General features: G+C 31.0%; 1 protein-coding gene across 1 annotated transcript; it reads left to right on the top strand.

Annotated features, from left to right (window-relative positions):
• Positions 1-11,962: 11,962 nt before the first annotated feature.
• On the top strand, positions 11,963-19,270 carry LOC106780369 (CDPK-related kinase 3). The gene is made up of 11 exons (XM_014668654.2): positions 11,963-12,698; positions 15,495-15,625; positions 16,133-16,174; positions 16,254-16,362; positions 16,501-16,579; positions 16,781-17,077; positions 17,380-17,489; positions 18,034-18,141; positions 18,399-18,461; positions 18,594-18,761; positions 18,851-19,270. Exons 1-11 carry the CDS (start codon positions 12,174-12,176, stop codon positions 18,986-18,988), a joined length of 1,770 nt encoding a protein of 589 aa, XP_014524140.1. The 5' UTR covers positions 11,963-12,173; the 3' UTR covers positions 18,989-19,270.
• Positions 19,271-23,500: the final 4,230 nt, after the last annotated feature.

Raw genomic sequence — 23,500 nt, forward strand, 5'->3', positions numbered from 1 at the left:
TTATAACTTCGAAACATCAAGATTAAGATTTACACAATTACTAGTTCACCATCAAACACACATAACATCACTCAAAAATCCTTAATCAATAACATCCAACAAAACATAAATCTCACAAACTATCATACATTTATACTTCTTAGCAAGAGATTAAAATAATACTAATTTCTCTTGTTGGAAAGCTCAAACAACTCTAAAAAGCAAAAATATCCTTGTCTTAGCTTATATAACTCTATTTGTACCTACAAACTATAGAATTATGATCAGGATAGGTGCTTAAGACCATCGATTGATAAATACCTAGTGTTAAATGTTAAGATGTGTGTTTATGTTAATTAGGCTCAGCCCATTTTGTATTAAAGGCCTTGGCCCATATCTTGCATTATAAATAAACTACCATATGTGTATGCAAAATACACAAGGGAGATTTCTCTCAATCTTCTCCATTATTCACATGGTATCTAGAGCGTAGGATTAGTTCCATCTAGCTCCACGGTCTCTGGCACACATCACCGTCATTGTTGTTGTCGTCGTCGGAGTTTCAGAATCGACCGACAACCACACCATCAGAATCGTCTCAGCCGGACGACTACCGTGGTGCAAAGATCACGGCGAACGAACCACCCACACGTCGCCACGCGCCGCCGCAACAATCGTTAGCGCCGCCGCTTCCCGCCGCGCGTGGTGGTGTGTCGTCGGAGAGTTCCGCTGTCGACCAGGACCGTCATGATCGCCTCCTCGTCCTCTTTCTGGATCTGTGGTCATTGCGTCAATCAAAGCGCTTTGGATTTTTAGGGTTTCTCCCTCTCCATGGCGTCTTCCTCGTTTACAAACACCTCTATTGGTAGCTCATCATATGATCCCTCGATACACACCAATTATGTTAATGTACATTTGTCCATTAACAAGTTAGATGACACAAATTATGCAACATAGGTGTCCGACATCAAACTTTGGTTGAAGAGTCAAGGGTACGTATATCACCTTACTCAAAACGTGACTACTACTACCACTGATAACACTTCCCGTTGGATGAAAATTGATGCCCAGTTATGCATTGTTATAAAGTCCACCATTCACTCCTTACTGAAACAAATGTTTCAATCATATGAAACATGTTCAGAAGTATGGGCACAAGTGAGGTTGTTATACACAAATGACACTCAGCGTCTTTATGGTGTTTGTCAAGACCTATTCACTGTTATTGGTTCGCGCAGTCCTGGTCCCATGGCAGAATATTTGGGTAAAGTTCATGTCCTCCTTCATGATTTTAATGACCTATTACCTCCTTCTTTCACTCCTGCTGAAGAACTGGAACAACGATCAAAGTTCTTCATGTTGTTGGCATTATACAGACTCTTTGATGATTCCTCTCATGTCTGTGATCAAATTTTGGGTTCTTCTGTCATACACAACTTTACTTCTACTTGTTCTACTCTTTTGTGTATACCGAGCAAACCAGTCACTTGGACATCTCCTCATACTGATGATTCCTCAGTTATGGCTACCCAACATGATGATCGAAGTTGGTCTTGCAAGCTAGGTAAAAGACGTCCAAAATGTGACCATTATGGCAAGTTAGGCCACAAATTGATAGATGTTATGCTTTTCATGGACATCCTCCTCGACTTATAGCAATGGCTAATTCTAATCCACCTCCCCGGTCACCGTCTGCAGACCATCCTACTTCATTTAATATCGTAGAAAACATGCAATCTTTCACGAATTTCTCAGATGGTATGAGGATCGACAAAATCAATGATCATGACATTGAATGAGTTAAACAATGCAAGCATAAAGTATAGAGAAGAAAACCCTAACAAATAATGAATGAAAACATATATCTTCAAGAACAATTCAAATACAAGAGAATTTAGAGGTTACATCTTCCCCAATAACAAATGAGATTAGTTCTCCATTGTCATGAAGAAGCTAGGTGTACAATAGAATGAAAGAGATAGAAACCCTAGAAAGAGAAAATGAGAGTTGTCGATTCTCCAAATCTGCCTCCAAAGGGGTGAAAAGTGTGTTTTTGTACCTAAGTCATCAAAAGATACCAACCCTAAGACGTCTGGGTCTTTAAATAGGACATAAAAATAACAGAAAATAGGCCTAGACCCAAAACAGATCATAAAAATAACAGAAAACTGGCCCAAAACTCGAGTCGCCAGCGCTCAGCGCTACAGTACCGCTCAGCGGTAGGTGCGACACTTATAATGGCCCTCAGGATGGTCACCCAGGCGCAAGACAGTGAAAAATTGGCGAGAAAACTGGCGCTCGGCACCACCTGCGGTTATGAAAAACAACACTTTGGTTGACTTTTCTGCATTATGGTTGACTTTTCTACACTAGAACTCATTGATATCTCAAACCTTCTTTTAAGTCATTCCGAAAACCTACAAAATCAAGAGAATTTAGTGATAAAATCATAAAGCATATCCTCAACTCTCTTATTCACAAAACTAAAGCAAAATCATGAGTGTAAGTTAGTTTCTAAATCAAAAATGATGTATTAAATATCAAAATTAAGTATCAAAATAACGGTTTTTGAACCATTATCAAAAAGTCTAATAAAAGAATTATAAAAAGATAATACATGTTTTTAAAAATAAAAAGTGTGTAAATTTCTATTTATATTATTAATTTTTTTAATATTAAAATAATCAATCTCATTATTTTAAAACACTTATCACCTATAATAATATTAATATATATATATATATATATATATATTAAAACAATATATTTACATATAAAAAAAATATATCTATTTAACGCAAAATTTTTCTTTTTATTTTACTCTTAATAATATAATTATTAACTTTTTCTTTCAGGTCAATTGTATAAAATTGTAATTCGTCAATCTTTCTTTTTTATTCATTCATTTTCAATTGATTTTTTTTTCATCACCTTATTTTTTTGTTTCAATTTTCATCTATAGGTACTATTTACTATTTCCATTGCATTTGTTTTTCTTTTAAATTATGTTTCACTTTTTTTAATTTTATTTTTTTGTTATTGTTTACATAAGTTGAAAACAAGAGAAGAATTTTCATAGATAAAAAAAAAGAAAGTCAAAACTAAATCTGAAAATAAAATTAAACTTTGGTGTAATTTATGAAGAATTTAAAAATCATAATAGTAAAATTAAATGGCAGTGAACTATGAAAAAACAATTGTAATATCCATAGGTGCGTTAAAAAAATGAGTGAACAATTACACTTACTTTATTTATTAATTATTTGCAGTTTGTTGTACTTCCAAATTTGAATTAAATTTTTTACTAAAAATTATGTATACTTTGTTTGTTAGTAATTTTCAGTATGTTGTACTTCCAAATATATACAAATTCTAATTTTATGTCTAAGTCTAGAAGTTAAAATCATGTTTAATCTTTGAAAATATATATAAGTTTGTAAAATATATAATTTTGTGATATACATTAAAAATATGAAAATAATAGAATTTAAAAGTATTCATAAGTTTCTAAGAATGATATTAAAATAACACATGAGGTGGGGTGATTACTTTTTTTTACGCTTTGCTCACGAGAAGAAATTCTCGTTCACATGAATCCGCGCAGATGGAAAAGAAAGATGCATCGCAAGGATTAGTGCAAATGAAAAAAAAGGAAATTGCAGGATACATCTGATTTTGAATCATCGTAGAGATGAGACGATTTACAAGGATTTAAACCAATTTTCATATTTGTCCATGTATTATATAATTTTCATATTTTTCTTCTTCTAATAATAATAATAATAATAATAATTATTATTATTATTATTATTATCATTATCATTTTATATAATATTTTTATTACTAAGGGTATTTTGGTAATCTTCAATTTTTGTCAATTAAATCATTTTTTTATTTGTCACATTGGTCAAATTCTACACTAATTCTTATTACTTCCAAATGCACTTTCACTTACCTCAAAATCTACTCTAAATAACAAAAAATTTACTTTCATATCTTCTTAAATTCATCTACTCAGTCTTTCTCACGTCATCTCCTCAAAATAAACACATACTTAAAAAGACTATATAGTTACACTTTAGTTAAAAGAAAAAGATTATTTAATTATGTATTTCGTTTAATAAGGAAATTATTAGAAAGTAACTTTTATCTAAAACATACATACAAATATAATTACTGAAATGAATATATATATATATATATATATATATATATATATATATATATATATATATATATATATATATATATATAAAAGAGAATGTTAGTTTGTTGAACAGTGTAGTTGATGACGTCGAATACATTAAATGAAGTGTAGAGTCCCATAATCTTATCCAGCCTTCACATTAAAGAATAGTGTTATTGGGATTTTGTTTTTTCTTACAGCATTTATCAGTTTCCAACCTTCATAAATTTTCTGGATGGGATTAAGAGACAGTGACAACTTTGGCATTTTTTTTTGTTCCTACCCATAAAAATATAAAGTTTTTGTGACATGGTGGTTGGTTCTTCAGCTATAAGAAAGTTGAGATGGACGAATGTAAGTTTTTTTTTGGCTCTCAACTTCCAAACGTCACATTATTAGTTTTTTCATTCTCAAAGTTTCTATGAGTCAATGAAGCAGTTGGTGATTGTGAAACCATACCAACTAAACTCTGCAATGGATTATCTAAACCACTCGTATTTCATAACCAGCGATAAACTATTCAAATCAAGTGATATAATTTATACACCTATCTATAAAATATTATTTTTTATATTATATATTATATTACTTGTCATATATTTTAAAGTGTATTTAATCTTATGAAATTAGTATATATATATATATATATATATATATATATATATATATATGATAATTGTGTTTAATTTTAAGGATACTAATATTTTAATATATATTTTATAACAATATTTTCACATAACACATTATTTTTTATTGGATTTAAAATATATATGTATAATAATAAATAAATAATGAATCAATAAAAAATAATACATGTGTGTTATGTTAAAATATTATAAAAATTATATATTAAAATATTTGTTTTTCTACTTATGTTATGAAGATAAAAGAGATATTTTAATTGAGATTATCATATCTTAGAATAATAATGGGTCACATAAGGTATTGTTAGTGTCTACTCGCAATCCAATTCTTAAAATGAAAATTTCATTCGTCGTAAAACTCTAGAAAATGGTATTTTTAGAAATGGTGGTAGTTTAAAAATAGTAAGACTTGATTATTTTAATATTAAATGGTTTATTTACAAATAGTTTTGTTATAAACGAATTTCATTGTTTTAAAACGGTCTATCTCTCTAGAAAACATTTTTCTAGAGTTCTCTACTTCTCTCTAAGAGTTCTAATTCCTGAGTTATCTGTTTGACAATCAGGAAGTTCCTATGAGATCACAACGAAGTAATCTCTAATTATAACCGATCAATTCTCGGTTTAGAGCAAGTAAGTTTCTACTCCATTTTTTTTTTAATTTTTTTACTATGATCATGCTTAGGAAACCCCGAAGCATGTATCATTGGTTTTCATTTCTTGGTTCTTTTGTCAATTTGTGTTTTGAGGACTTTTTCCAATCACAATTTGGTGATTGGTAGGTGTTTCTGGAGTTCCGTGTACGGGAAACAAAGGATGTTCGTTAGTTTAGAATTTAGTGGTGTCAGTGAAAGGTAAGGGAATCTAGAAGATTATCATTATTTGATCTTTGTGATGTAAGTGTAGTGTTTGCATGTATGATAATTTGATTTAAATAATGATTCATGTTTTAAGCTAATATTAATTCATTTAAACGTGTGTATGTGGTTATTTAATAATGAAATTCTAATGTGATGAATTTTGGATGATGTTGTGATAATGAATTACATGTGAATATGTTGCATTGATGATTGGAATGTGCATTTCAAAGATTTTGAAGTAATGAGTGGAAGTATTTTGGTTTTTGGTAGTTGAAATTGAGGTTTAGATAGGTCATTTGATGAGACAGTATTGAAGTATGAAATATGTCATGTGTAGGTCTGGTTATGGGTTATTTGGGACTTGTTGGTTCCTTGAGTTGATAAATTAGATAAGGAATAGAGGAAGAGTCAAAGTGATGATTTTAGGAAGGTTATACGTCCATTTTAGGAGTTTTAAATAGGTAAAGTCTAAAGGAAATGAGTATGAACTGAAATGAACATTTGGGTTTATCTTTGGGGTGATTTATAACTGTTTTGGAGTGGTGAAAGTGGTATATAACTGATACAAGGGACTTGTGCAAAAAAAAAATCAAAAACTTGTTGACTGCAAAACCAACGGCAAGTGCACCGGTCGTAGCGTAGCAAGTGATAAATATCGTTCTCTCCCAAGGGACTTGTGCAACACATGACAATTCTTCCTTTTATAACTCAATTAGATATCAAAGTGCACAAAAACAACACAAGAAACTCTTTTTGGCATTTTATCAAACAATTGGTTGCAAAAAATTTAACATAGTGTATTTACAATTTGTCAAGACTAGAATTCATCCATTTCATTCTCATGCATTCACAAACATCTTAATTCCATCCAATAGGTATTCAATTTCAATTCTAGGTTCAATCATATTTCTTAATACATAAAGAACCAAAATTCATGCATGGGTGATCAATCCAAAGCAAGCATTAAGCATAAAAATTGAATACTAACATGAATTGGAAAAACATATGTCATTAACATCACAAAATATATAAGAATTCCATGTTTTACAACTAATCTCAACAAATAGGAAAAACCCTCCATGGTGGAAAACTTAGGGTTCTACAAAATTGAAGAGATAGGGAAGAAATTGTAACCAAAGAGAAGATGCAAAGTCTTTCCCAAGATTCTTGGTAGTTGCTCCATGCTCCATTTACGCCTCCCCTTCGCAATCTCATCTCCAATTTGTAACTCATCTTCTTCCTTAACCCAAAATGGGCAAAATCACCATTGATGAAGCTTGAAGCTCAAAGAAGAGAAGGGAGAGCTTCCCAGCACCCCAAGCAGCCTCTAAGGGCCTTTCCCAGTCACTCTAGGTGAAGAATGAAGTGTAGGAGGAGAAGAATGCCTAAAGAGTCACGAGACCCATGTTTAAATAACTCATTTTGCCAAATCAGCGTCGTCACCGCTCAAGCGATGGCCCAGCGGCAGCCCGACAGCAGCATTCCAGAGAGTAAACCGCTCAAGTGATAGCCCAACGACAGCCTAGTGACAACATTCCAGTGAGCAGAGCGCTCAAGTCTTAGCCCAACGACAACAGTTTTGACAACATTATAAAATTCAAGCTCTTGTGCGATTCCAAATGCATCGAACATGGGTATTTGCTTCAAATTGATCTTTTATTGTCCCAAAACATGTTCCCTTGAATTCTTGTTTGTTTTCTTCTACTAGAAGTGCTTCCTATTCATTTATTTCACAACTCAAACAAAGAGATTAGAGGTAAAAACAAACATATACTAGATAAAATACAAGAAAACTAGAAAACACACTAAATTTGAGGATAAAACAAGGTAAAAGCTATGTAGGAGTTTATTTATTCACCAAAATATATACACAAAAACACGTGAAATCAACCGTTATCAGTTCATAGGTGAAGTTTAAGTTGATTTTAGGCTAAATTTAGGAGTTTTGACAAGTGATATTTTGAATCAGATGTTCTGGGTTAATTGTGATTATTTGTAGGTTGTTATTTAGTCCATTATGACCTGTTCAAGCTATTAGTTGTAGAAATTTGGTGTTGCAAGTGATAGAGTTGAGTTTGGTATGGTTTAAGGTAGTAAGTTGGTTTGAGGTAGTCACTTGGAGTTAAGGATCAGATTTTAGATGTTTCAAGGTGTTTAGAAGGTCTTAGAAACCAATCAAAGTTGGGGGAGAAGTGTGCAAAGTGGTATAAAAAGGGTTGGAGTTTGTTGATAGCGCCTGGGCGCCCATTCCAAACGTTGAGCACCACCTTTTCAGGGGTGCCAACACTAAGCGCACCATTCTAGTTGCTCTGGTGTTGAAGGGTGGCTTTTGGGTGCTGAGCGCTACTGTACTAGTTTTGGTTTCTTTTTCAAGTTTTGGAAATACCAAATTCGAGGTTCTAGGTATCAGTTTTGGACGTTCTTTAGGTTGTTTTAGGGGGTTTTGGACCTTTTTAGAGTTGCTGGTGAGGGTTTCAAAGTTGTTTTCTTTACAAAAATGTGGGTATTAAGATGCCTTAAAGAAAATTGTGTTATTATGTGACTTATGATGACTTGTTTGGTTGATTATGGTTCTTTGAATTATAATTAATGATCTTATATGATGTTAGTCAATGTAAAATGAATGGATTTATATATGATTTATATCTGAATGGAAATGATGCATTTGAATATTATGATGAAAAGTTTGTGAATGATGTGAATGGTTGTTGGACGTAATTCCATGGCTTAGGGAGAGATTACATGATTGTGCCTGTTGTTGTTGTTGTATGAATGTATGGAGCTTTGGACTGGTGATATATTTCGACACTCTAATGATCATTCATTCTCAAATAGAGATGGATGAGTCATGTGGTGAGAGTAACGAGAGGTTCTTGTCTATAGGCTTTTATTAGGACCCTAGGCAACTGAAATGGACTAACCTTGTATGGTAGTTTAGTTTCAGTCAGTTGTATTACCATTACAAGTGGACAAACTACTAATAGTTCGACATTCATACTATATACGAATGAGTCAAGTCAAATGTTGTGATATGAATATGATGTATGTTTATTATGTGTGTAATATAATGTATAATGGAATGTTTATTATATTACGATGAACGATTTTACCAATATAGCTTACCCTTGCTTTTGTGTTGTCTGTCTTTGTATATGTTATACATTCACAACCTGCTCACTACCTGCGCAGGTACTTGTTTCAAAAAATTCGCGGATATTTTAAATTCCACGGATACCCGTAAATATTAAAAGATATATATTTTATACATTTTTAAAATAAAATTTAAATAAAATTACAAAAAATATATAAAATTTTAATATAAATAAAATAAAATATAAACTAAATTTAATTTTAATTAACTAAAATTTAATAGAATATAAATTAATTTTATTTTAAATTTAATAAAATAAAATAAAATATAAATTAAATTATTATTTTTAATTTTTCTTATTACAAATATCCACTAATCGAATAGTATAATACCTACATACTTTATAAATGGGTTTTAACATATCCTTTATCCAAAACTTACAATAATAAACATCTACAAATACGAACTATTCCTTATAGATTTTATTCATAAATATTTGCGAAGGTCAATTATTTTGTCATCCCTAATCATATATCTGTGTATATTTAATATGTCAGTTATATTATACTACACTGAATCATACAACTATAAATAACTATTTAAATAAAATATAATTTAAATATTTAACTATTAAAGTAAAGATCAAAATTCATTGTTATAAAACTTTGACTGTTTAACCAATTATTAACTAATAAATTAGTTTGTCTTTAAGATTTTTAATTCATTTAAAGAATTTTCTTAATTTATAACTTAACAACTTTTAAAAATTATATAATGAGTATATCTATCCGACACTTACACCTAACTCATATTTTATCAAAATTACATTATACATATATATATATATATATATATATATATATATATATATATATATATATATATATATATATATATATATATATATATATATATAATATAGTAGTATTTTCATGCATTCAATATACTTTTTTATCTATTCTTCATTGTCTAAGCTATATATACAGTTAAAAAAGAAAATTTGAAAATCTCCTTTCATTAATCAATTCACTACTTAATATACACTAAACATCAACTATGTTGATTACGATAAGTAATTTTTATTCACGTAGTTCCATTAAACAACCTAATTTTGATTAAAACTTCAAATTTTCAAACATTAATAGAAAACATTCAAAATATAGATATATAAATAAATATTTGTGTGTGTTAATTTATAATTAGAAGTAACTCATTGAAAGCAAGTAAGAATATACTAAAAGTTCAATTTATGGAGAATTTTAGACAACGGACTATCATATTTTCTCATTTAAGGAGGAAATTTTAAATCTATTAAGCAAATATTTATGTATCTTGGTATAAATATAAAACAATATTTTTTTCCATATTACTTTTATATTTTGAATAATACCTTTTTGTGTTTTTGTATATATTTATTTACATGTAATAAACAAACACAAAGGAAAAATAAAAACCTTGATATGATCTAAACAAATTTACACAATATATTTAAATCCTAAAAGAACATGTACATAATCAATGGAATTCTTTCATAAAATTTACCAAATATGTATAAGTATTTTACCTTATGGTCATTTTAAATAAATGTTAAAGGGTAAATATGAAAAAAGAAATCATAAATAAAATCAAATAATAGTATTCAAACACAAACATAAAATCTGAAAAAAAGAAAAATTCTTCGTAAGCAATTATATGTTATCTTACATTCTTTTTAAAATTTATAAAAAAAAAGTTTATTTATTTATTATTTATTATTTCCTATAGATAAATTTGCTGGATAACATTCTTACGGTCAAGTTAGTTCACTTGTACTATTTTTTTAATACTATAACGAAAATAATAGTAATTATATGTTTGAATAGATAGTATGATATATATGATTTCAACTTAGTTCCATTATTTATATATATATAGTTGAAAGTTGTTAAAATATAAACAAAATCTCACATAAAATAAAATAAAAAATTGGATGAGTTATATATACATAAATTACTTCTTTTAATAATAAAAAATAATATGACTTTATATATACATAAAATATTTTTCTTAATAATAGGTTTTTTTAATTGACATAAAAAACAAATTCATTAAATTTAGTTCAAAGTAAATAATATCTTTACCATTGTAAATATTTATGTATGTTATGTCTTATATGTGTAATCTTTTTTAAATGTTTATCTTTAAGGACAACCAAATGCTAAAAAAATATCACCATCTCTTAATAAATTTATAAATATAAATTTATAACATATATTTGTTGTTGTCTATGTTAAGACTAATTGTTGCAGTTGAAGTGTGTTTGAGTATTAATAAATGCAAATACTTAAGTTTCATTAAAAAATAACGTAAATCCTTCAAATATTTTCTTGTCTGTTATTCTATAAAAGTGTTGAAACTGATGCTTGACCTACACAAACACCCACCTCGTCATATACTTTTTTTAAGTTTGATATTTTTGTAAATTTTTATTTGAAAGCTAAAGAATAAAATGGTTATATTCTCTTACATTTGATTTTAAAGACTCAATTTAAAAATATTTCAATAATTATGCTATTAAAACATTATTTATATTATGTTTAACATATTATTAATTAACATAATCATCAAATAGATATTTAAATTATAAAAGGAATCATAGATTATAAGTGTAGCATAGAAGAGTCTTCCTTTGATTTTTATTTCTTAAAAAAATGGAACGCATGCTTTCTATTTGAAAATTACTAATAACAGCAACAAAAGTTACAAGAGACATTAATATAAAAATAAAGTAGCTAAAGACAAAATAAAAACTCCCAACACAAAAATTATCCCATGCATGAGGAAACACAACACCACATATTCCCCACACCCACGCCAACGTTATTAAAAAAATTAGTTATGCAATCAAATTAATGTAATAATAATTTTTAGAGAAAAGAAAACAACATTTATAATAATTAACAAAAACAGAATTTATTCTTAGAACTAACCATAAAATTTCATAAAAAATTATAGAATTTGTCAATTTTATATTTATTTTATTATTTTTATTTGGATTAAGTAGTTCTTAAGTAATGAAAGAAAAATAGTGAAAGAAATGTAGTAAGGGGTGTGTTAGTAGGTGGCCACGTCATGGTAGCAGAAAAGTGCAGCGTGCACCGCGAAGCAGATTATCGGAACCCGTAAACCTTATGCAACAGTGACACTCACACACAAGCACAAACACACGGCTTTCTCTGTTTGTTAACAGAAGTTGTCCATGCTTTCTTGGTGTCTGTCTGTCTCTGTCGCGCACTGTCTCGCTTTCTCTCTCTAAACCCATTCTCTCATTCTCTCTCTACCTGACTCAAATTCCCTCGTTTTATCGTTTTCTCATCTGACCAGATTCGCCCCACTTTCCGCCGCGTGAGGCCCTCCGATGTGCTGACGTCCACATGGGTCAGTGCTACGGCAAGTCCAATCTCACGCCGGAAAATGAGGTTACAGCCGCAGAGCGAGCCACAGTCGGCACCGCTATGGCGGTGGCTGGATCCGCTGACGTCCCGCTCTCTCCGCTGCCGGTGAAGGGAACGCCAGCGCGGGCGAGTCCCTGGCCCAGTCCATACCCACATGGTGGCGGTGTGACGCCGTCCCCGGCCAGAGGCACGCCGAGGAGATTTTTCCGGCGGTCTTTCGCGCCTCCGTCGCCTGCGAAGCACATAAGGGCGTCGCTGGCGAAGCGGCTCGGGCACGCAAAGACGCCGAAAGAGGGGCCGATCCCGGAGGAAGAAGCGGCGGGAGCGGTGGCGCCGGAACAGTCGCTGGATAAGAGCTTTGGGTATGGTAAGAATTTTGGGGCGAAATATGAAATTGGGAAAGAAGTGGGTCGTGGGCATTTTGGTCATACTTGTTATGCTAAGGGGAAGAAGGGCGAACTCAAAGACCAGCCTGTTGCTGTTAAGATCATTTCCAAGGCGAAGGTACAATTTCAGTCCAATGTCTTCTCATTTTTTTTTTTTTTGTTAATTTGTTTTCAGATATTTGAGTTTGTTGGTTGTACTTGTGTTTCAATTTTTCTGTGGTATTTTTTGTTATTTTGGTCATTGCGTTGTGTGGTCTTGTTTGTGTGTTTTTTTTTTTTGTTGTTATGAATTATGATAGCGTTTGGATTTGGACGATTCGGGGTTTGATCTCTGTTGTTTGATTGAACGCTCTGCGAGATTCTGTAAGTGGGACTAGGGAATAATTGGGAATTTGTCTGACAGTTATTTTACGGATTGGGGTTTTTAGATTTGTAGTTTGTACTTGGAAATGTTACCCGACAAATACATGGTTCTGGGACATTGTCTTGTTTTCTTTGTTTGTAGCTCTATTTAGAATTTTAACTTCACCGTTCTATGGTCAGAGTCATTTGGATTTTACTGAATGAACTGTAAAATTTAAAACAAAAAGAAAAACTGGATGTATTTGGAATTGACATGACATTTGACTTGGTTTTACCTTGTTGTCAGCTGTAATTTTACATGGCAAGGCATTTCTTAACTTGCCTGGTTGAACTGAGAATAGTTTTTTACTTCATATCGTGTGGTATAGTATATGTAAAAATGATCTTTGGAAAATTGGTAGTGTAACCTAGGTGGTAAATGATGGTCTCTTTGTTTAAGTGTGCTAGAATAAGTTGTTTAATAAGAAGGTAAATGCATGCAGCTTGCCCTTGTTGCAGTTGAATGGAAGTTTTAATCATATTGATTGTTTCTTTAATTTTTTGAAATGACTATCCATTCTGTTATTTTTTATTCTATTCAATCATATAGAGTGTGTTCGTTGGCTAATTGTCGAAATAATTATCCATTTTGATATTGTTTGATGCTAACCATTGTTGATACTTTTGGAAGCTAAATTTGTCTTACATGCATGAGGCATTGGCATATTACAATACTCTATTCTCTTGGACAATGGCCCAGTCATTTTATTGTGCTGAGTTTGGAATATTTGTAGCTTCCAGTTGCAATTAGTGTTAAAGACATTTTTCTCTTTGTCACAATTTGAGGTAGGGTTAGTCACTTTGTTGGCGGTTTTGCATGCTAGAATTGTCTTACATGCGTGAGGCATTGGCATATTACAATAATCCGATCTCTTGGGTAACGGTGCAGTCATTTTACGATGCTGAGTTTTAGAAGATTTATAACTTCCTGTTACATTTAGAGTTAGAAGTGTGTTTCTCTTGGTCCCATTTGAGGTAGGGTTAGCCACTTTGTTGAAGGTTTTGGAAGCTATACTTGTATTATATGCATGAGGCATTGTCATATTTCAATACTATGTTCTCTTGGTTAAAGGCTCAGTCATGTCTTATGTGTGTGAGGCAATTGCTTGGCATATTTATTACAGTACACTGTTCTCTTGCATAACGGCGCAGTCATTTTATGGTTGCAAGTTTTCGAATATTTGTAACCGGTTGCATTTAGTGTTCAAAATGTTTCTATTTGTCGCGATCTGAGGTAGGGTTAGTTACTTTGTCGGCGGTTTTGGATGCTAGAATTCTCTTACGTGGATGAGGCGTTGGCATAGTACAATACTCCGATCTCTTCGGTAACGGCTTAGCTATTTTATTATGGTGCCCAGTTTTAGAATATTTGTAACTTCCAGCCGCATTTAGTGTTAAAAGCGCGTTTCTCTTTGTCGCTATTTGAGGCTAGGTTGGCCACTTTGCTGGCAGTTTTGGAAGCTAAAATTGTCTTGCATGTGTGAGGCATTGGCGCATACTCTATTCTGTTGTGTAACGGCTCCGTCATGTGTTATTTATCACAATACTCCATTCTCTTGGGTAACGGCGCTGCCATTTTATAGTGTCAAGTTTTAGAATCTCATCCAGTTGCATTTAGGTTTTAAAACATGTTTCTCCTTGTCCCTATTTGAGGTTGGGTTAGTCACTTTGTTGCAGTTTTGTAGTATATCACCTTGCTGTTTTTTTGCTATAAAAGGAATGCTTTTTAATACATACAGCATATGGAATTACATCACCTATCCACATTAACACAAGCAACATAATAGCATAAGGTGGATCCACATGTTTTCACATATGAAAATGGGTCCAAACATGCTGACAGTGTATGATTGGAATTGTGTTGCACACACATGCCAACCAAGAAAATTCACTTTAAAGAATGTCAAGAACCATAAAAATAGAAGCAATGAACTCAATGTATGTCCAGCAGACTAATGCTGATATTAATGTTCAAAACAGGATAGTTGTCTGCATTCCATATGGATAGCCTAGTAGCCTCTCTAGTCATATATTCTCACTATGCTGCTGCAATATCTTTCTCCTTCACTGGATAGCATTTTCTCTTAGTTTACTACTTTAAGTGGAAAGATTCATTCTTAGACATGAATTAATACATTTTCCTATCCTAGTTGTTACTCTAATAGTTCCCAAAAAACCAGTTTAGCTGGCTATATTAAGGTACCTTGGTAGGGGTAAGTTAAAGCAGGTCAGCAGCTTGCTCTCATATTTTACAAATAATTCAGTTATTGTATATATAGGAAATTGATTATTTGAAGTTTATGGCATGTTTGCATGTGCCTAAGCCAATATTTTTGTCCAAAAAAGGTATCAACATAATATTATCTTCAAATCCACTCTTTGTCCCTCATAGTTTCATTAGATTTTAAAAAAGAAAAAAGAAGCAAAGGTTATATCACCGTATAATTAAATTGTTATTCTTTGCACTTGCATTTTTATACCATTTCTAGTCTTAATAAAATTTATTCAGCAGATGACAACTGCAATTGCAATTGAGGATGTTCGCAGAGAGGTGAAGATATTAAAAGCTCTATCTGGCCATGAACATCTTGTCAAATATCATGATGCTTTTGAAGATGCCAACAATGTGTACATAGTTATGGAGTATGTCTTTTATTGTTGTATTAATTATCATTTAATGTATGATTTATGATAGAACTTTATGGTGAGTTTTTGATCCATATAACCAACCCCACATAGTGGGTAAAGCTTGACTGTTCTGTTTTTGTGATTCATTATCATCTATAATTAGAACTTGGTGTCAATATTGCTATGGAACTGAATCATTATTCTTTTCGTTATACATTTGGTTAATGAGCAGTTACTTTGAACTATAAAAGGCATTGTTGTTTATGTACGGATAATTTTGCCAATGCGACTACAATTAATATGCAGTTTCTCACTTCTGGTTCTCATTTCTTTTGTTCATTCTTTTGCCCGTTCCAAAGGTTTAAACAAGTCCAATTGCATGTATGTAATATGTTACTTTGTTTCTAAGTTTCTACACGACATATATTTTGTTGAGGAATATTTGTTTGTTTAACTGTTGGGGGGCTTGCATCTTAGAACTGTAACTCCATCATACGGTGACCTTTTTTGCTTTCTTATCAGATTGTGTGAAGGTGGGGAGCTTCTTGACAGAATTTTGTCAAGGTTAGCCTTTTCTTTTCTTTTTTATTTTGAACTCAGTATAATCTTTTTTCTTATTGAATAATGCTCACTGTCAAATTAGGGGAGGAAAGTATTCAGAGGAGGATGCCAAGGTTATAGTTTTGCAGATTCTAAGTGTAGTTGCTTTTTGTCATCTTCAAGGTGTTGTGCACCGTGACCTTAAACCTGAGGTTTGTGCTTTGAATCTTCATCTGCATAATAATTTGTAATGGTAACAGTTAGGTCTGTTTTTGTATCATGATGACTACATATGTAACAATAAGAGTATCAATAATGTTGTCCATTCTTTGTTGGACTTGCTTTTACAGAATTTCCTCTTCACTTCGAGAAGTGAAGATGCTGACATGAAGCTTATTGATTTTGGTCTATCTGACTTCATCCGGCCAGGTAATTATTAGTGGTTCTATATTTTTTTTTCTTTTCCTTCCAAAGCAGACTTTCTTATTAACAATGTATTAAATAAAAAGCTAGCTACTAGAAATGCACACTTCATTGCTGCTGCTTACCTTCTGCATAATGCTCTTTGGTCAAATATTTGTGGATTTAACACCATCCTTAATTTTTCCCTTCATGTGTGTTGATATTCAGATGAACGGTTGAATGACATTGTTGGGAGTGCTTATTATGTTGCACCTGAGGTCCTTCACCGGTCATATAGTCTGGAAGCCGATATATGGAGTATTGGTGTTATTGCCTATATCTTATTATGTGGAAGTCGACCTTTCTGGGCACGAACAGAATCTGGAATTTTTCGTGCAGTGCTTAGAGCTGATCCTAACTTTGATGATTTACCTTGGCCTACTGCCTCTGCAGAAGCCAAGGACTTTGTGAAACGGCTTCTAAACAAGGACTACAGGAAAAGAATGACAGCTGTCCAAGCTCTAAGTAAGTTCTCTTATCAGTTCAACTCTTTATCGTTCTGTGCTAATCATTATGAGACAGGGACTTGAGTATTATGTGGTGGTGTCTAAATCCCACATCGAGTTGGTATGTTTGAGAGTATTTAAGTGTTTGAAAACTTGATCTACTTTGTAAACTTTGGGGGCAAATGTCCCCACAAACTTTTAATCTTTTTAATATAATGCAAATGTAAATTGCCCCCTAAATTATAATTTAGCATAAAGAAATAATCTATTAATTGATTATTGCTCTGTTAAACTAATTACTGCATACTTCTGCACATGCAGGTCATCCTTGGTTGAGGGATGATAGCCGACCACTCCCTTTAGATATATTAGTTTATAAACTAGTGAAGGCTTATGTTCTTGCAACACCACTCAAACGGGCAGCAGTGAAGGTATTACTTAGTTTATTTTCTTTGAATATACTTATGCAGAGTTTAACTTTCAGTATCTTACTTTATGTGAATGCTTACGTCTATCTTCATATTTGTTACCTACTACTATCTCTCGTGAATGTCTGTGCTGAATTTATGCATGCTTGTGGCATTTTTTTTCTTCTAATTTTACTATCAATACTTCACCCGTCAATTGATATCACATGCATTTTCCTTCATGGTGATATTTTCCCCATTGACTATGAATATAATCATATGATGTTTCGGGTGTGGTGTGAGCCACCTTGATGTTTATTTTCAAATAAGAAATGAAAAGAAAATTGTGCTGTTTATGGTCTATTGTGAATTGTGATGTTGATAAAAAAAGCTTTTTGGGAAACTCTCAAGGTGTGTTTTTATCTATTTGACATAAAGTATCATCAATGGACATCTTTTTAAGAAACATTGTTTAGCATTGTTTTTGCCAGTTCTGACATTAGGTTATTGTCTATTGGATATTTTTCTGTCCTGTATTTAAACTAATCACGTGGCTTGTTTTGTCTAGGCACTTTCAAAAGCCTTGCCAGAGGATGAATTGCCCTACCTTAGGGCACAATTCAGATTGTTGGAACCAAACAGAGACGGACTCATCTCCCTTGACAATTTCAAAATGGTTTTCTACTGCTTCCCTAATAAAATCCTTTGGAATTTATATGGTTCATAAAGTGAAGTTTTTCATTTTGCTTGGCGGGGAGGACACAGAGGTGTTAGAAAACTGTCATTTTCACAGCACAGCCTGCCTTTTTCTTGTTTATATTATTGTGGAAATGAACGTGTTTTTCCTACTTTGAAGGGTTTTGGTTGTTTTCCTGTCCTTTATTTAGAATTCATTAATCTCCGTGATTCACAGCTTCAAAGCAAACTTTGCAGGCTCTTGTCCAGAATGCAACTGAAGCAATGAGGGAATCAAGGGTTGTTGAGATCATAAATGCGGTGAGCCATTATTCTTTTGGTTGTATTGTGAAAATAACTGTTCAGTCCATTTCTAGTATCAGTGCTGAAGTCCACACTATTTCCCCAGCTTGATCAAACACCTTATACTTTCTTCCTTGAATGATTGCATAGATGGAGCCACTTGCCTATAGAAATATGGACTTTGAAGAATTTTGTGCAGCTGCAATCAGCACATACCAATTGGAAGCACATGAAAGGTGGGAAGACATTGCCTCAGCTGCATTTGAACACTTTGAGACAGAAGGCAACCGTCTGATATCTGTTGAAGAATTGGCCAGAGTAAATATTTCTTATTCTACCATATATATGAATTGGTAAGTTGTTCTGCAATGCTCATATGTGTTTTTATATTTTGTTTATGGCCACAGGAGTTGAATCTTGGGCCTTCAGCTTATTCAACTCTGAAAGACTGGATAAGAAATAGTGATGGAAAGCTTAACTTACTTGGATATACAAAATTTTTGCATGGTGTGACTCTCCGTAGTTCAAACTCAAGACACAAGTAGTCTTGGATTGGACCCTTTGACATATAGTTTGAAGATGCGGGAACAAAAGTAGAACTTAGAGATTTTTTTTTTTCCTTTTCTCTTTCATGGTTGAAAAAATAGGATTTGTGTAAATGAATGTGTTACAGAAGTCAATTACATGTCAAATGTTTGTTCCTTAGTCCATTTCGCAAATGATATGGGTCTGGTCCCATGAATATTCATTAACTTGTGAATGCCTCAAAAATATTACATATAGTCAAAATTAAAGCAATTTATATCCAAATTGGCCATTTACTATCATTATCAGGAAAATAGTTCTATTTGTTTTGTTGTCTTATTTATCAAGAAGAACACAAACAGATGCCTCCAACATTTTGATTGCTTAAATTTTCAAAAGTAAAAACATCCTTATATTTAAATGTTACTTTTGCTTGTTGTAGTGAAAAGCGAATTTCTGCATATATATGATGACGAGGTTTGGTTTTTGTTATCATTTAGTATAGCACGAAAAAACATTCACACTCTTGGCGCAAGGGCTACCTAAAACACAAAAAGCACATGTTTTTTTACTAAGTATTATTGCAGCACAATATAACAAGGAAAAGTAAAATTCTCTTGAGAAAGTAATTAAAGCAATATAATAGAAAGGGACTATGATTATGTCAAAGCAATATCTGTAATGAAAAGTCAGGTTCATAAATTTACAGGGGTTTAATAAGAATAGAATAATCAAGCAAAGTCAACAAAACACTGCCCAACTGATCTATTAAATACTTTAAAGTAAAAAAAATATATTATATTAATTTTTTTCAAAAAAAAACTTATAAAAGGCACGAAAGTAGGATTATTTATTATGATAAAGTTCTACCTCTATTTAATATATTATGAGTTTAACATTTTAACAATGTTTAAACAAATATGCATTCGTTTAAAGTTGAGTCCTTCATTAGCATACCCAAATCTATTTTACACATAACATTTTTACTATTGCAGGACTAAACATTCCATCATAAGATTAAAATTTCAGTTTTATAAGAATTTTATTTTATTGAAATACATTCTAATGACATAAAAATTAAAATCCACGGCTCTAATAATAAAATATCATTTCTAAGAATTTATATTATAGTTCCTCTAAATTATAGTTCCTCTAAATTCTACTTGTTACCCAAGAAACACTCCCATGTGTTGTTTGTTGGAAATAATATTTAATACAATTTTCATATAGTGTAAAGACTAAGTACTTTATAATTTGATTCATGAATGAAACAATTTTTTATAATAGTTTAAAAAAAAAAACATATTTAATTAAAAAATTAAATTAAGAGAAATTCCTAGAATAAAGTTGCTCTAAGAAACTTCTTGTTGTATGCAAACAGATGAGTGTTTTGAGTGGTAGAGAAAACATTATGAGCACTGAAACCTAGTTGCAAGAAAAAGTGAACCAACCATAGTAACTTCCAGAGGCTGCTGCTTTTGTTTAGTTATAGTTATTCGAAAAAGAAAAATAATTCTTTGATACACTTATTTTTTTTTTTTTTACATTCATTTAATATTATTTTTTTTATTTTTTATTTTCTTTTTAAAAAATGCAAAAGAAAATACTTTTATAATCATTTTATTTTTATACTTTATATCAAATGAATGTTAAAAGTGTCACAATATCATTACTCATCACAGCAAAAAGAAGATAATTTCCTTTTTGTTATCTAATGAACATGTTGGTCCCTTTGCCTTAACCAAAGACCTTATTAACTTTTCCACAGCCAAAAACAAAAGAAGAAAAAGAAGAAAATAGGTGATAAAGTTGGTGTCAAGAATTCCAAATTTGACAAGTAAAAGCATTCTACAGTTGATTGAATTATGTGAAAATCATCACTCATTTTTTTGTTTATCAAGATTCAGAGTTCAACAAAATGCTGCCACAGGAACAATCATTTTCCTAATTTGAAAAAGCAAATTTCAAGATCATATTTTGCCTCCACCTTGTTAATTTCGAAAGATGTCATGTTTCTAGAGAAATAAAATAAAATAGATAGGTTCATTTTTAAATTTCGATAGATTTTTTGCTTTATAAATCAACTTTGGAGGATAAAATTTATTAGTCGTAATTATATTTTTTTAATATTTTGGTGGAATAGAAGTAATTTTAAATGAAATCACTAATTTAAAAAAAAGAGAGTATATTTTCACTAAATAAATGTTAGTTTACCATTTAAGTATAATTATTTTGAAATGACATTCCTAATTATTAAATAATTTCAAGTTGACAAGAGAGTCCCACCCTCATGACTGAAAATTATTAAAAAAATTAATAATAATTGACAAATAGTTGCCCAAATTAATATTTTTTTATCAGTAAATTGCTTTTTATAAATGTGATTTGAATTTATATGCACTACTTTTTTTTTTGGGCGGCGAGGGGTTGTTTTCATTTCAACCATAGGAGAAATAAAAATTGAGAAATGTAAGGTCAACGTCATTGCCTCAAATAATGTTTATTTGATAATGGGGTTGACTTTTTCTTTATCAAATAAGAGTACAATTTGGGTTATTTCCTTATAAATCAATTATCATAAAAATAATCATTGAAATTGTGATCATATATAGTATATTATAAAAATATCTTCTATCATTGAATTTAAAAATTTGGTGTTAACATCGTTTTTCGTTAGTATGATCATTGTATAATAGAAATTATATTGTTAATTGGAATAGATTTTGTGAATTCACAGTTATAATATAATATATGCATCCCTATCCATTAAAAGAATGTGCAAGACATGTTGTGTCAATGGTTGAAACAGTTTTATTCTATTTTTTCTCATGTATGTATGTATATTTTTTTTAAATTATTGATTACTTGATTTATGAAAGTTTATCCATCTTATTAAATGAGTGGACTTGTGGAATAAGAGTGAAATACCTTCTATACTCCTTTTTCTTTAAACATGAACACAGAGGTTACGAGTAATAGTATTCAGTCTATGAAATTTGATAAAAAAAATGTTATGAGAGGAATTTGGATATTTTTTTTTTTAATTTTAGTATTGGTGTCTTTTTATTTTGTTAGATTTACTGAGAAAAAGTTAAAAATATAACATTAATAAAACTTGACTTCAATCACATAAATGATTCACGTTAATTTTTATTTAAAACCTTGAAACAATTAATTAATGAATTTTCATCTTTACAGAGTATTCTAATTTATCATTCTTATTCAATGTGATACTTAAATTTACATTTGGAATTCTAATATAATATACACTCATTTTAATAATTTGAAATATATTATTTTTTAATATATTAAAATTAATGTATTTTAAAGACACAATAAAAAATAATAAAGATTCTTAAAAAGAAAATCTTGATTCATTGGATAATGTTATAGTTAGTGAATCTTTATAGGTATTGAATTTTTATGGTGAAGTGGTTGATCGAAGTTATCCATATTGTGGTTTTCTAGAAAGAAGTGTAAAGTAAATTGAATACATCAAAAGAGACAAATAATAAAGTCAAAATTGGCATTTTTACCGGATTAGTTGAATTTGTAGGCTCCTTGGGTATTTCATCATCATCTTCCCATAAATAATATAAATTATTAAGAAACATAGTGATGTTGAGTTCAAGTAAAGTGTTTCAAGATTTAAGAACATTCAACAACTCACAAAAATATATGTGCACTGTGTTTGTTTGTTGCATGTGTTTCTCTTAGTCAATGATGTGCAATGTTTTTCTTCTTATCCCATTCATTAATCTTGCCTATTCATAAACTTTCTTTGAAATTACTTTATGCATATTTGTTTAGCCAATTATAGAATAACTAGAATTTTTTTGGTTTGGAAATGCTTTTCTATTTTTGTGTAATTTATATGTTCCTCTCTGACGGGCATTCTCCAAATGTAAATTCAGTTTGGTGAATTTTTAAAAATGATTTATATACTAATTTAATTTGAAAAAAAAATAGATGTTAATTATCAATTCCGAATACAATGCACAGAATGGGATGTTTGAAAAATTATAAAATATTCTTTACCATTAGTTACAATGTATTGAAAAATGCAAAATGTATTGAAAAATGTAAACTAGTATAGTTATAAAAAGAAAATAATCATTAACAAAAACTTACACTGTATTAAATATTATGTTATATATGTAAAGGCTGAGAAAAAGAGAACATTGGGATGCTGAGGTGGAAACAGAGAATGGACTGAGGCAATAAAACAAAATTTACTTGAACACTTTCTAAGTCCAACCATTTTTTGAGAGAATACTGCTTTCCTTTAACGTTTCCTTCTTTTTTGCTCTACCATCTCTCCACCAGTCCATAATATTGAACCGTTAAATTGTTGATCAGGAGCTGCTTAGGCGCTTCAGGCTTCAAGAATCACTCTTGCAACCGATCAATTTCTCCATTCTTCAACTGGTAAGTTGAATTTCTGTTCTCTGTGCAACTTTAGGGCCATGATCATGCAACTAATCTTGCTGCATGTGGTTCATAGTACTTTTCTCCAATTTCTAGCTTCTATT

The sequence above is a fragment of the Vigna radiata genome, unplaced genomic scaffold (genome assembly GCF_000741045.1).
Source record: "Vigna radiata var. radiata cultivar VC1973A unplaced genomic scaffold, Vradiata_ver6 scaffold_179, whole genome shotgun sequence".
Taxonomy (NCBI): domain Eukaryota; kingdom Viridiplantae; phylum Streptophyta; class Magnoliopsida; order Fabales; family Fabaceae; genus Vigna; species Vigna radiata.

Coding starts and splice junctions, on each gene's coding strand:
- LOC106780369 (XM_014668654.2), top strand. CDS start 12,174: ATGGGTCAGTGCTACGGCAAGTCCAATCTCACGCCGGAAAATGAGGTT. Junction 16,363..16,500: donor ACCGTGACCTTAAACCTGAG/GTTTGTGCTTTG, acceptor TTGCTTTTACAG/AATTTCCTCTTCACTTCGAG. Junction 18,142..18,398: donor CCCTTGACAATTTCAAAATG/GTTTTCTACTGC, acceptor CAAACTTTGCAG/GCTCTTGTCCAGAATGCAAC.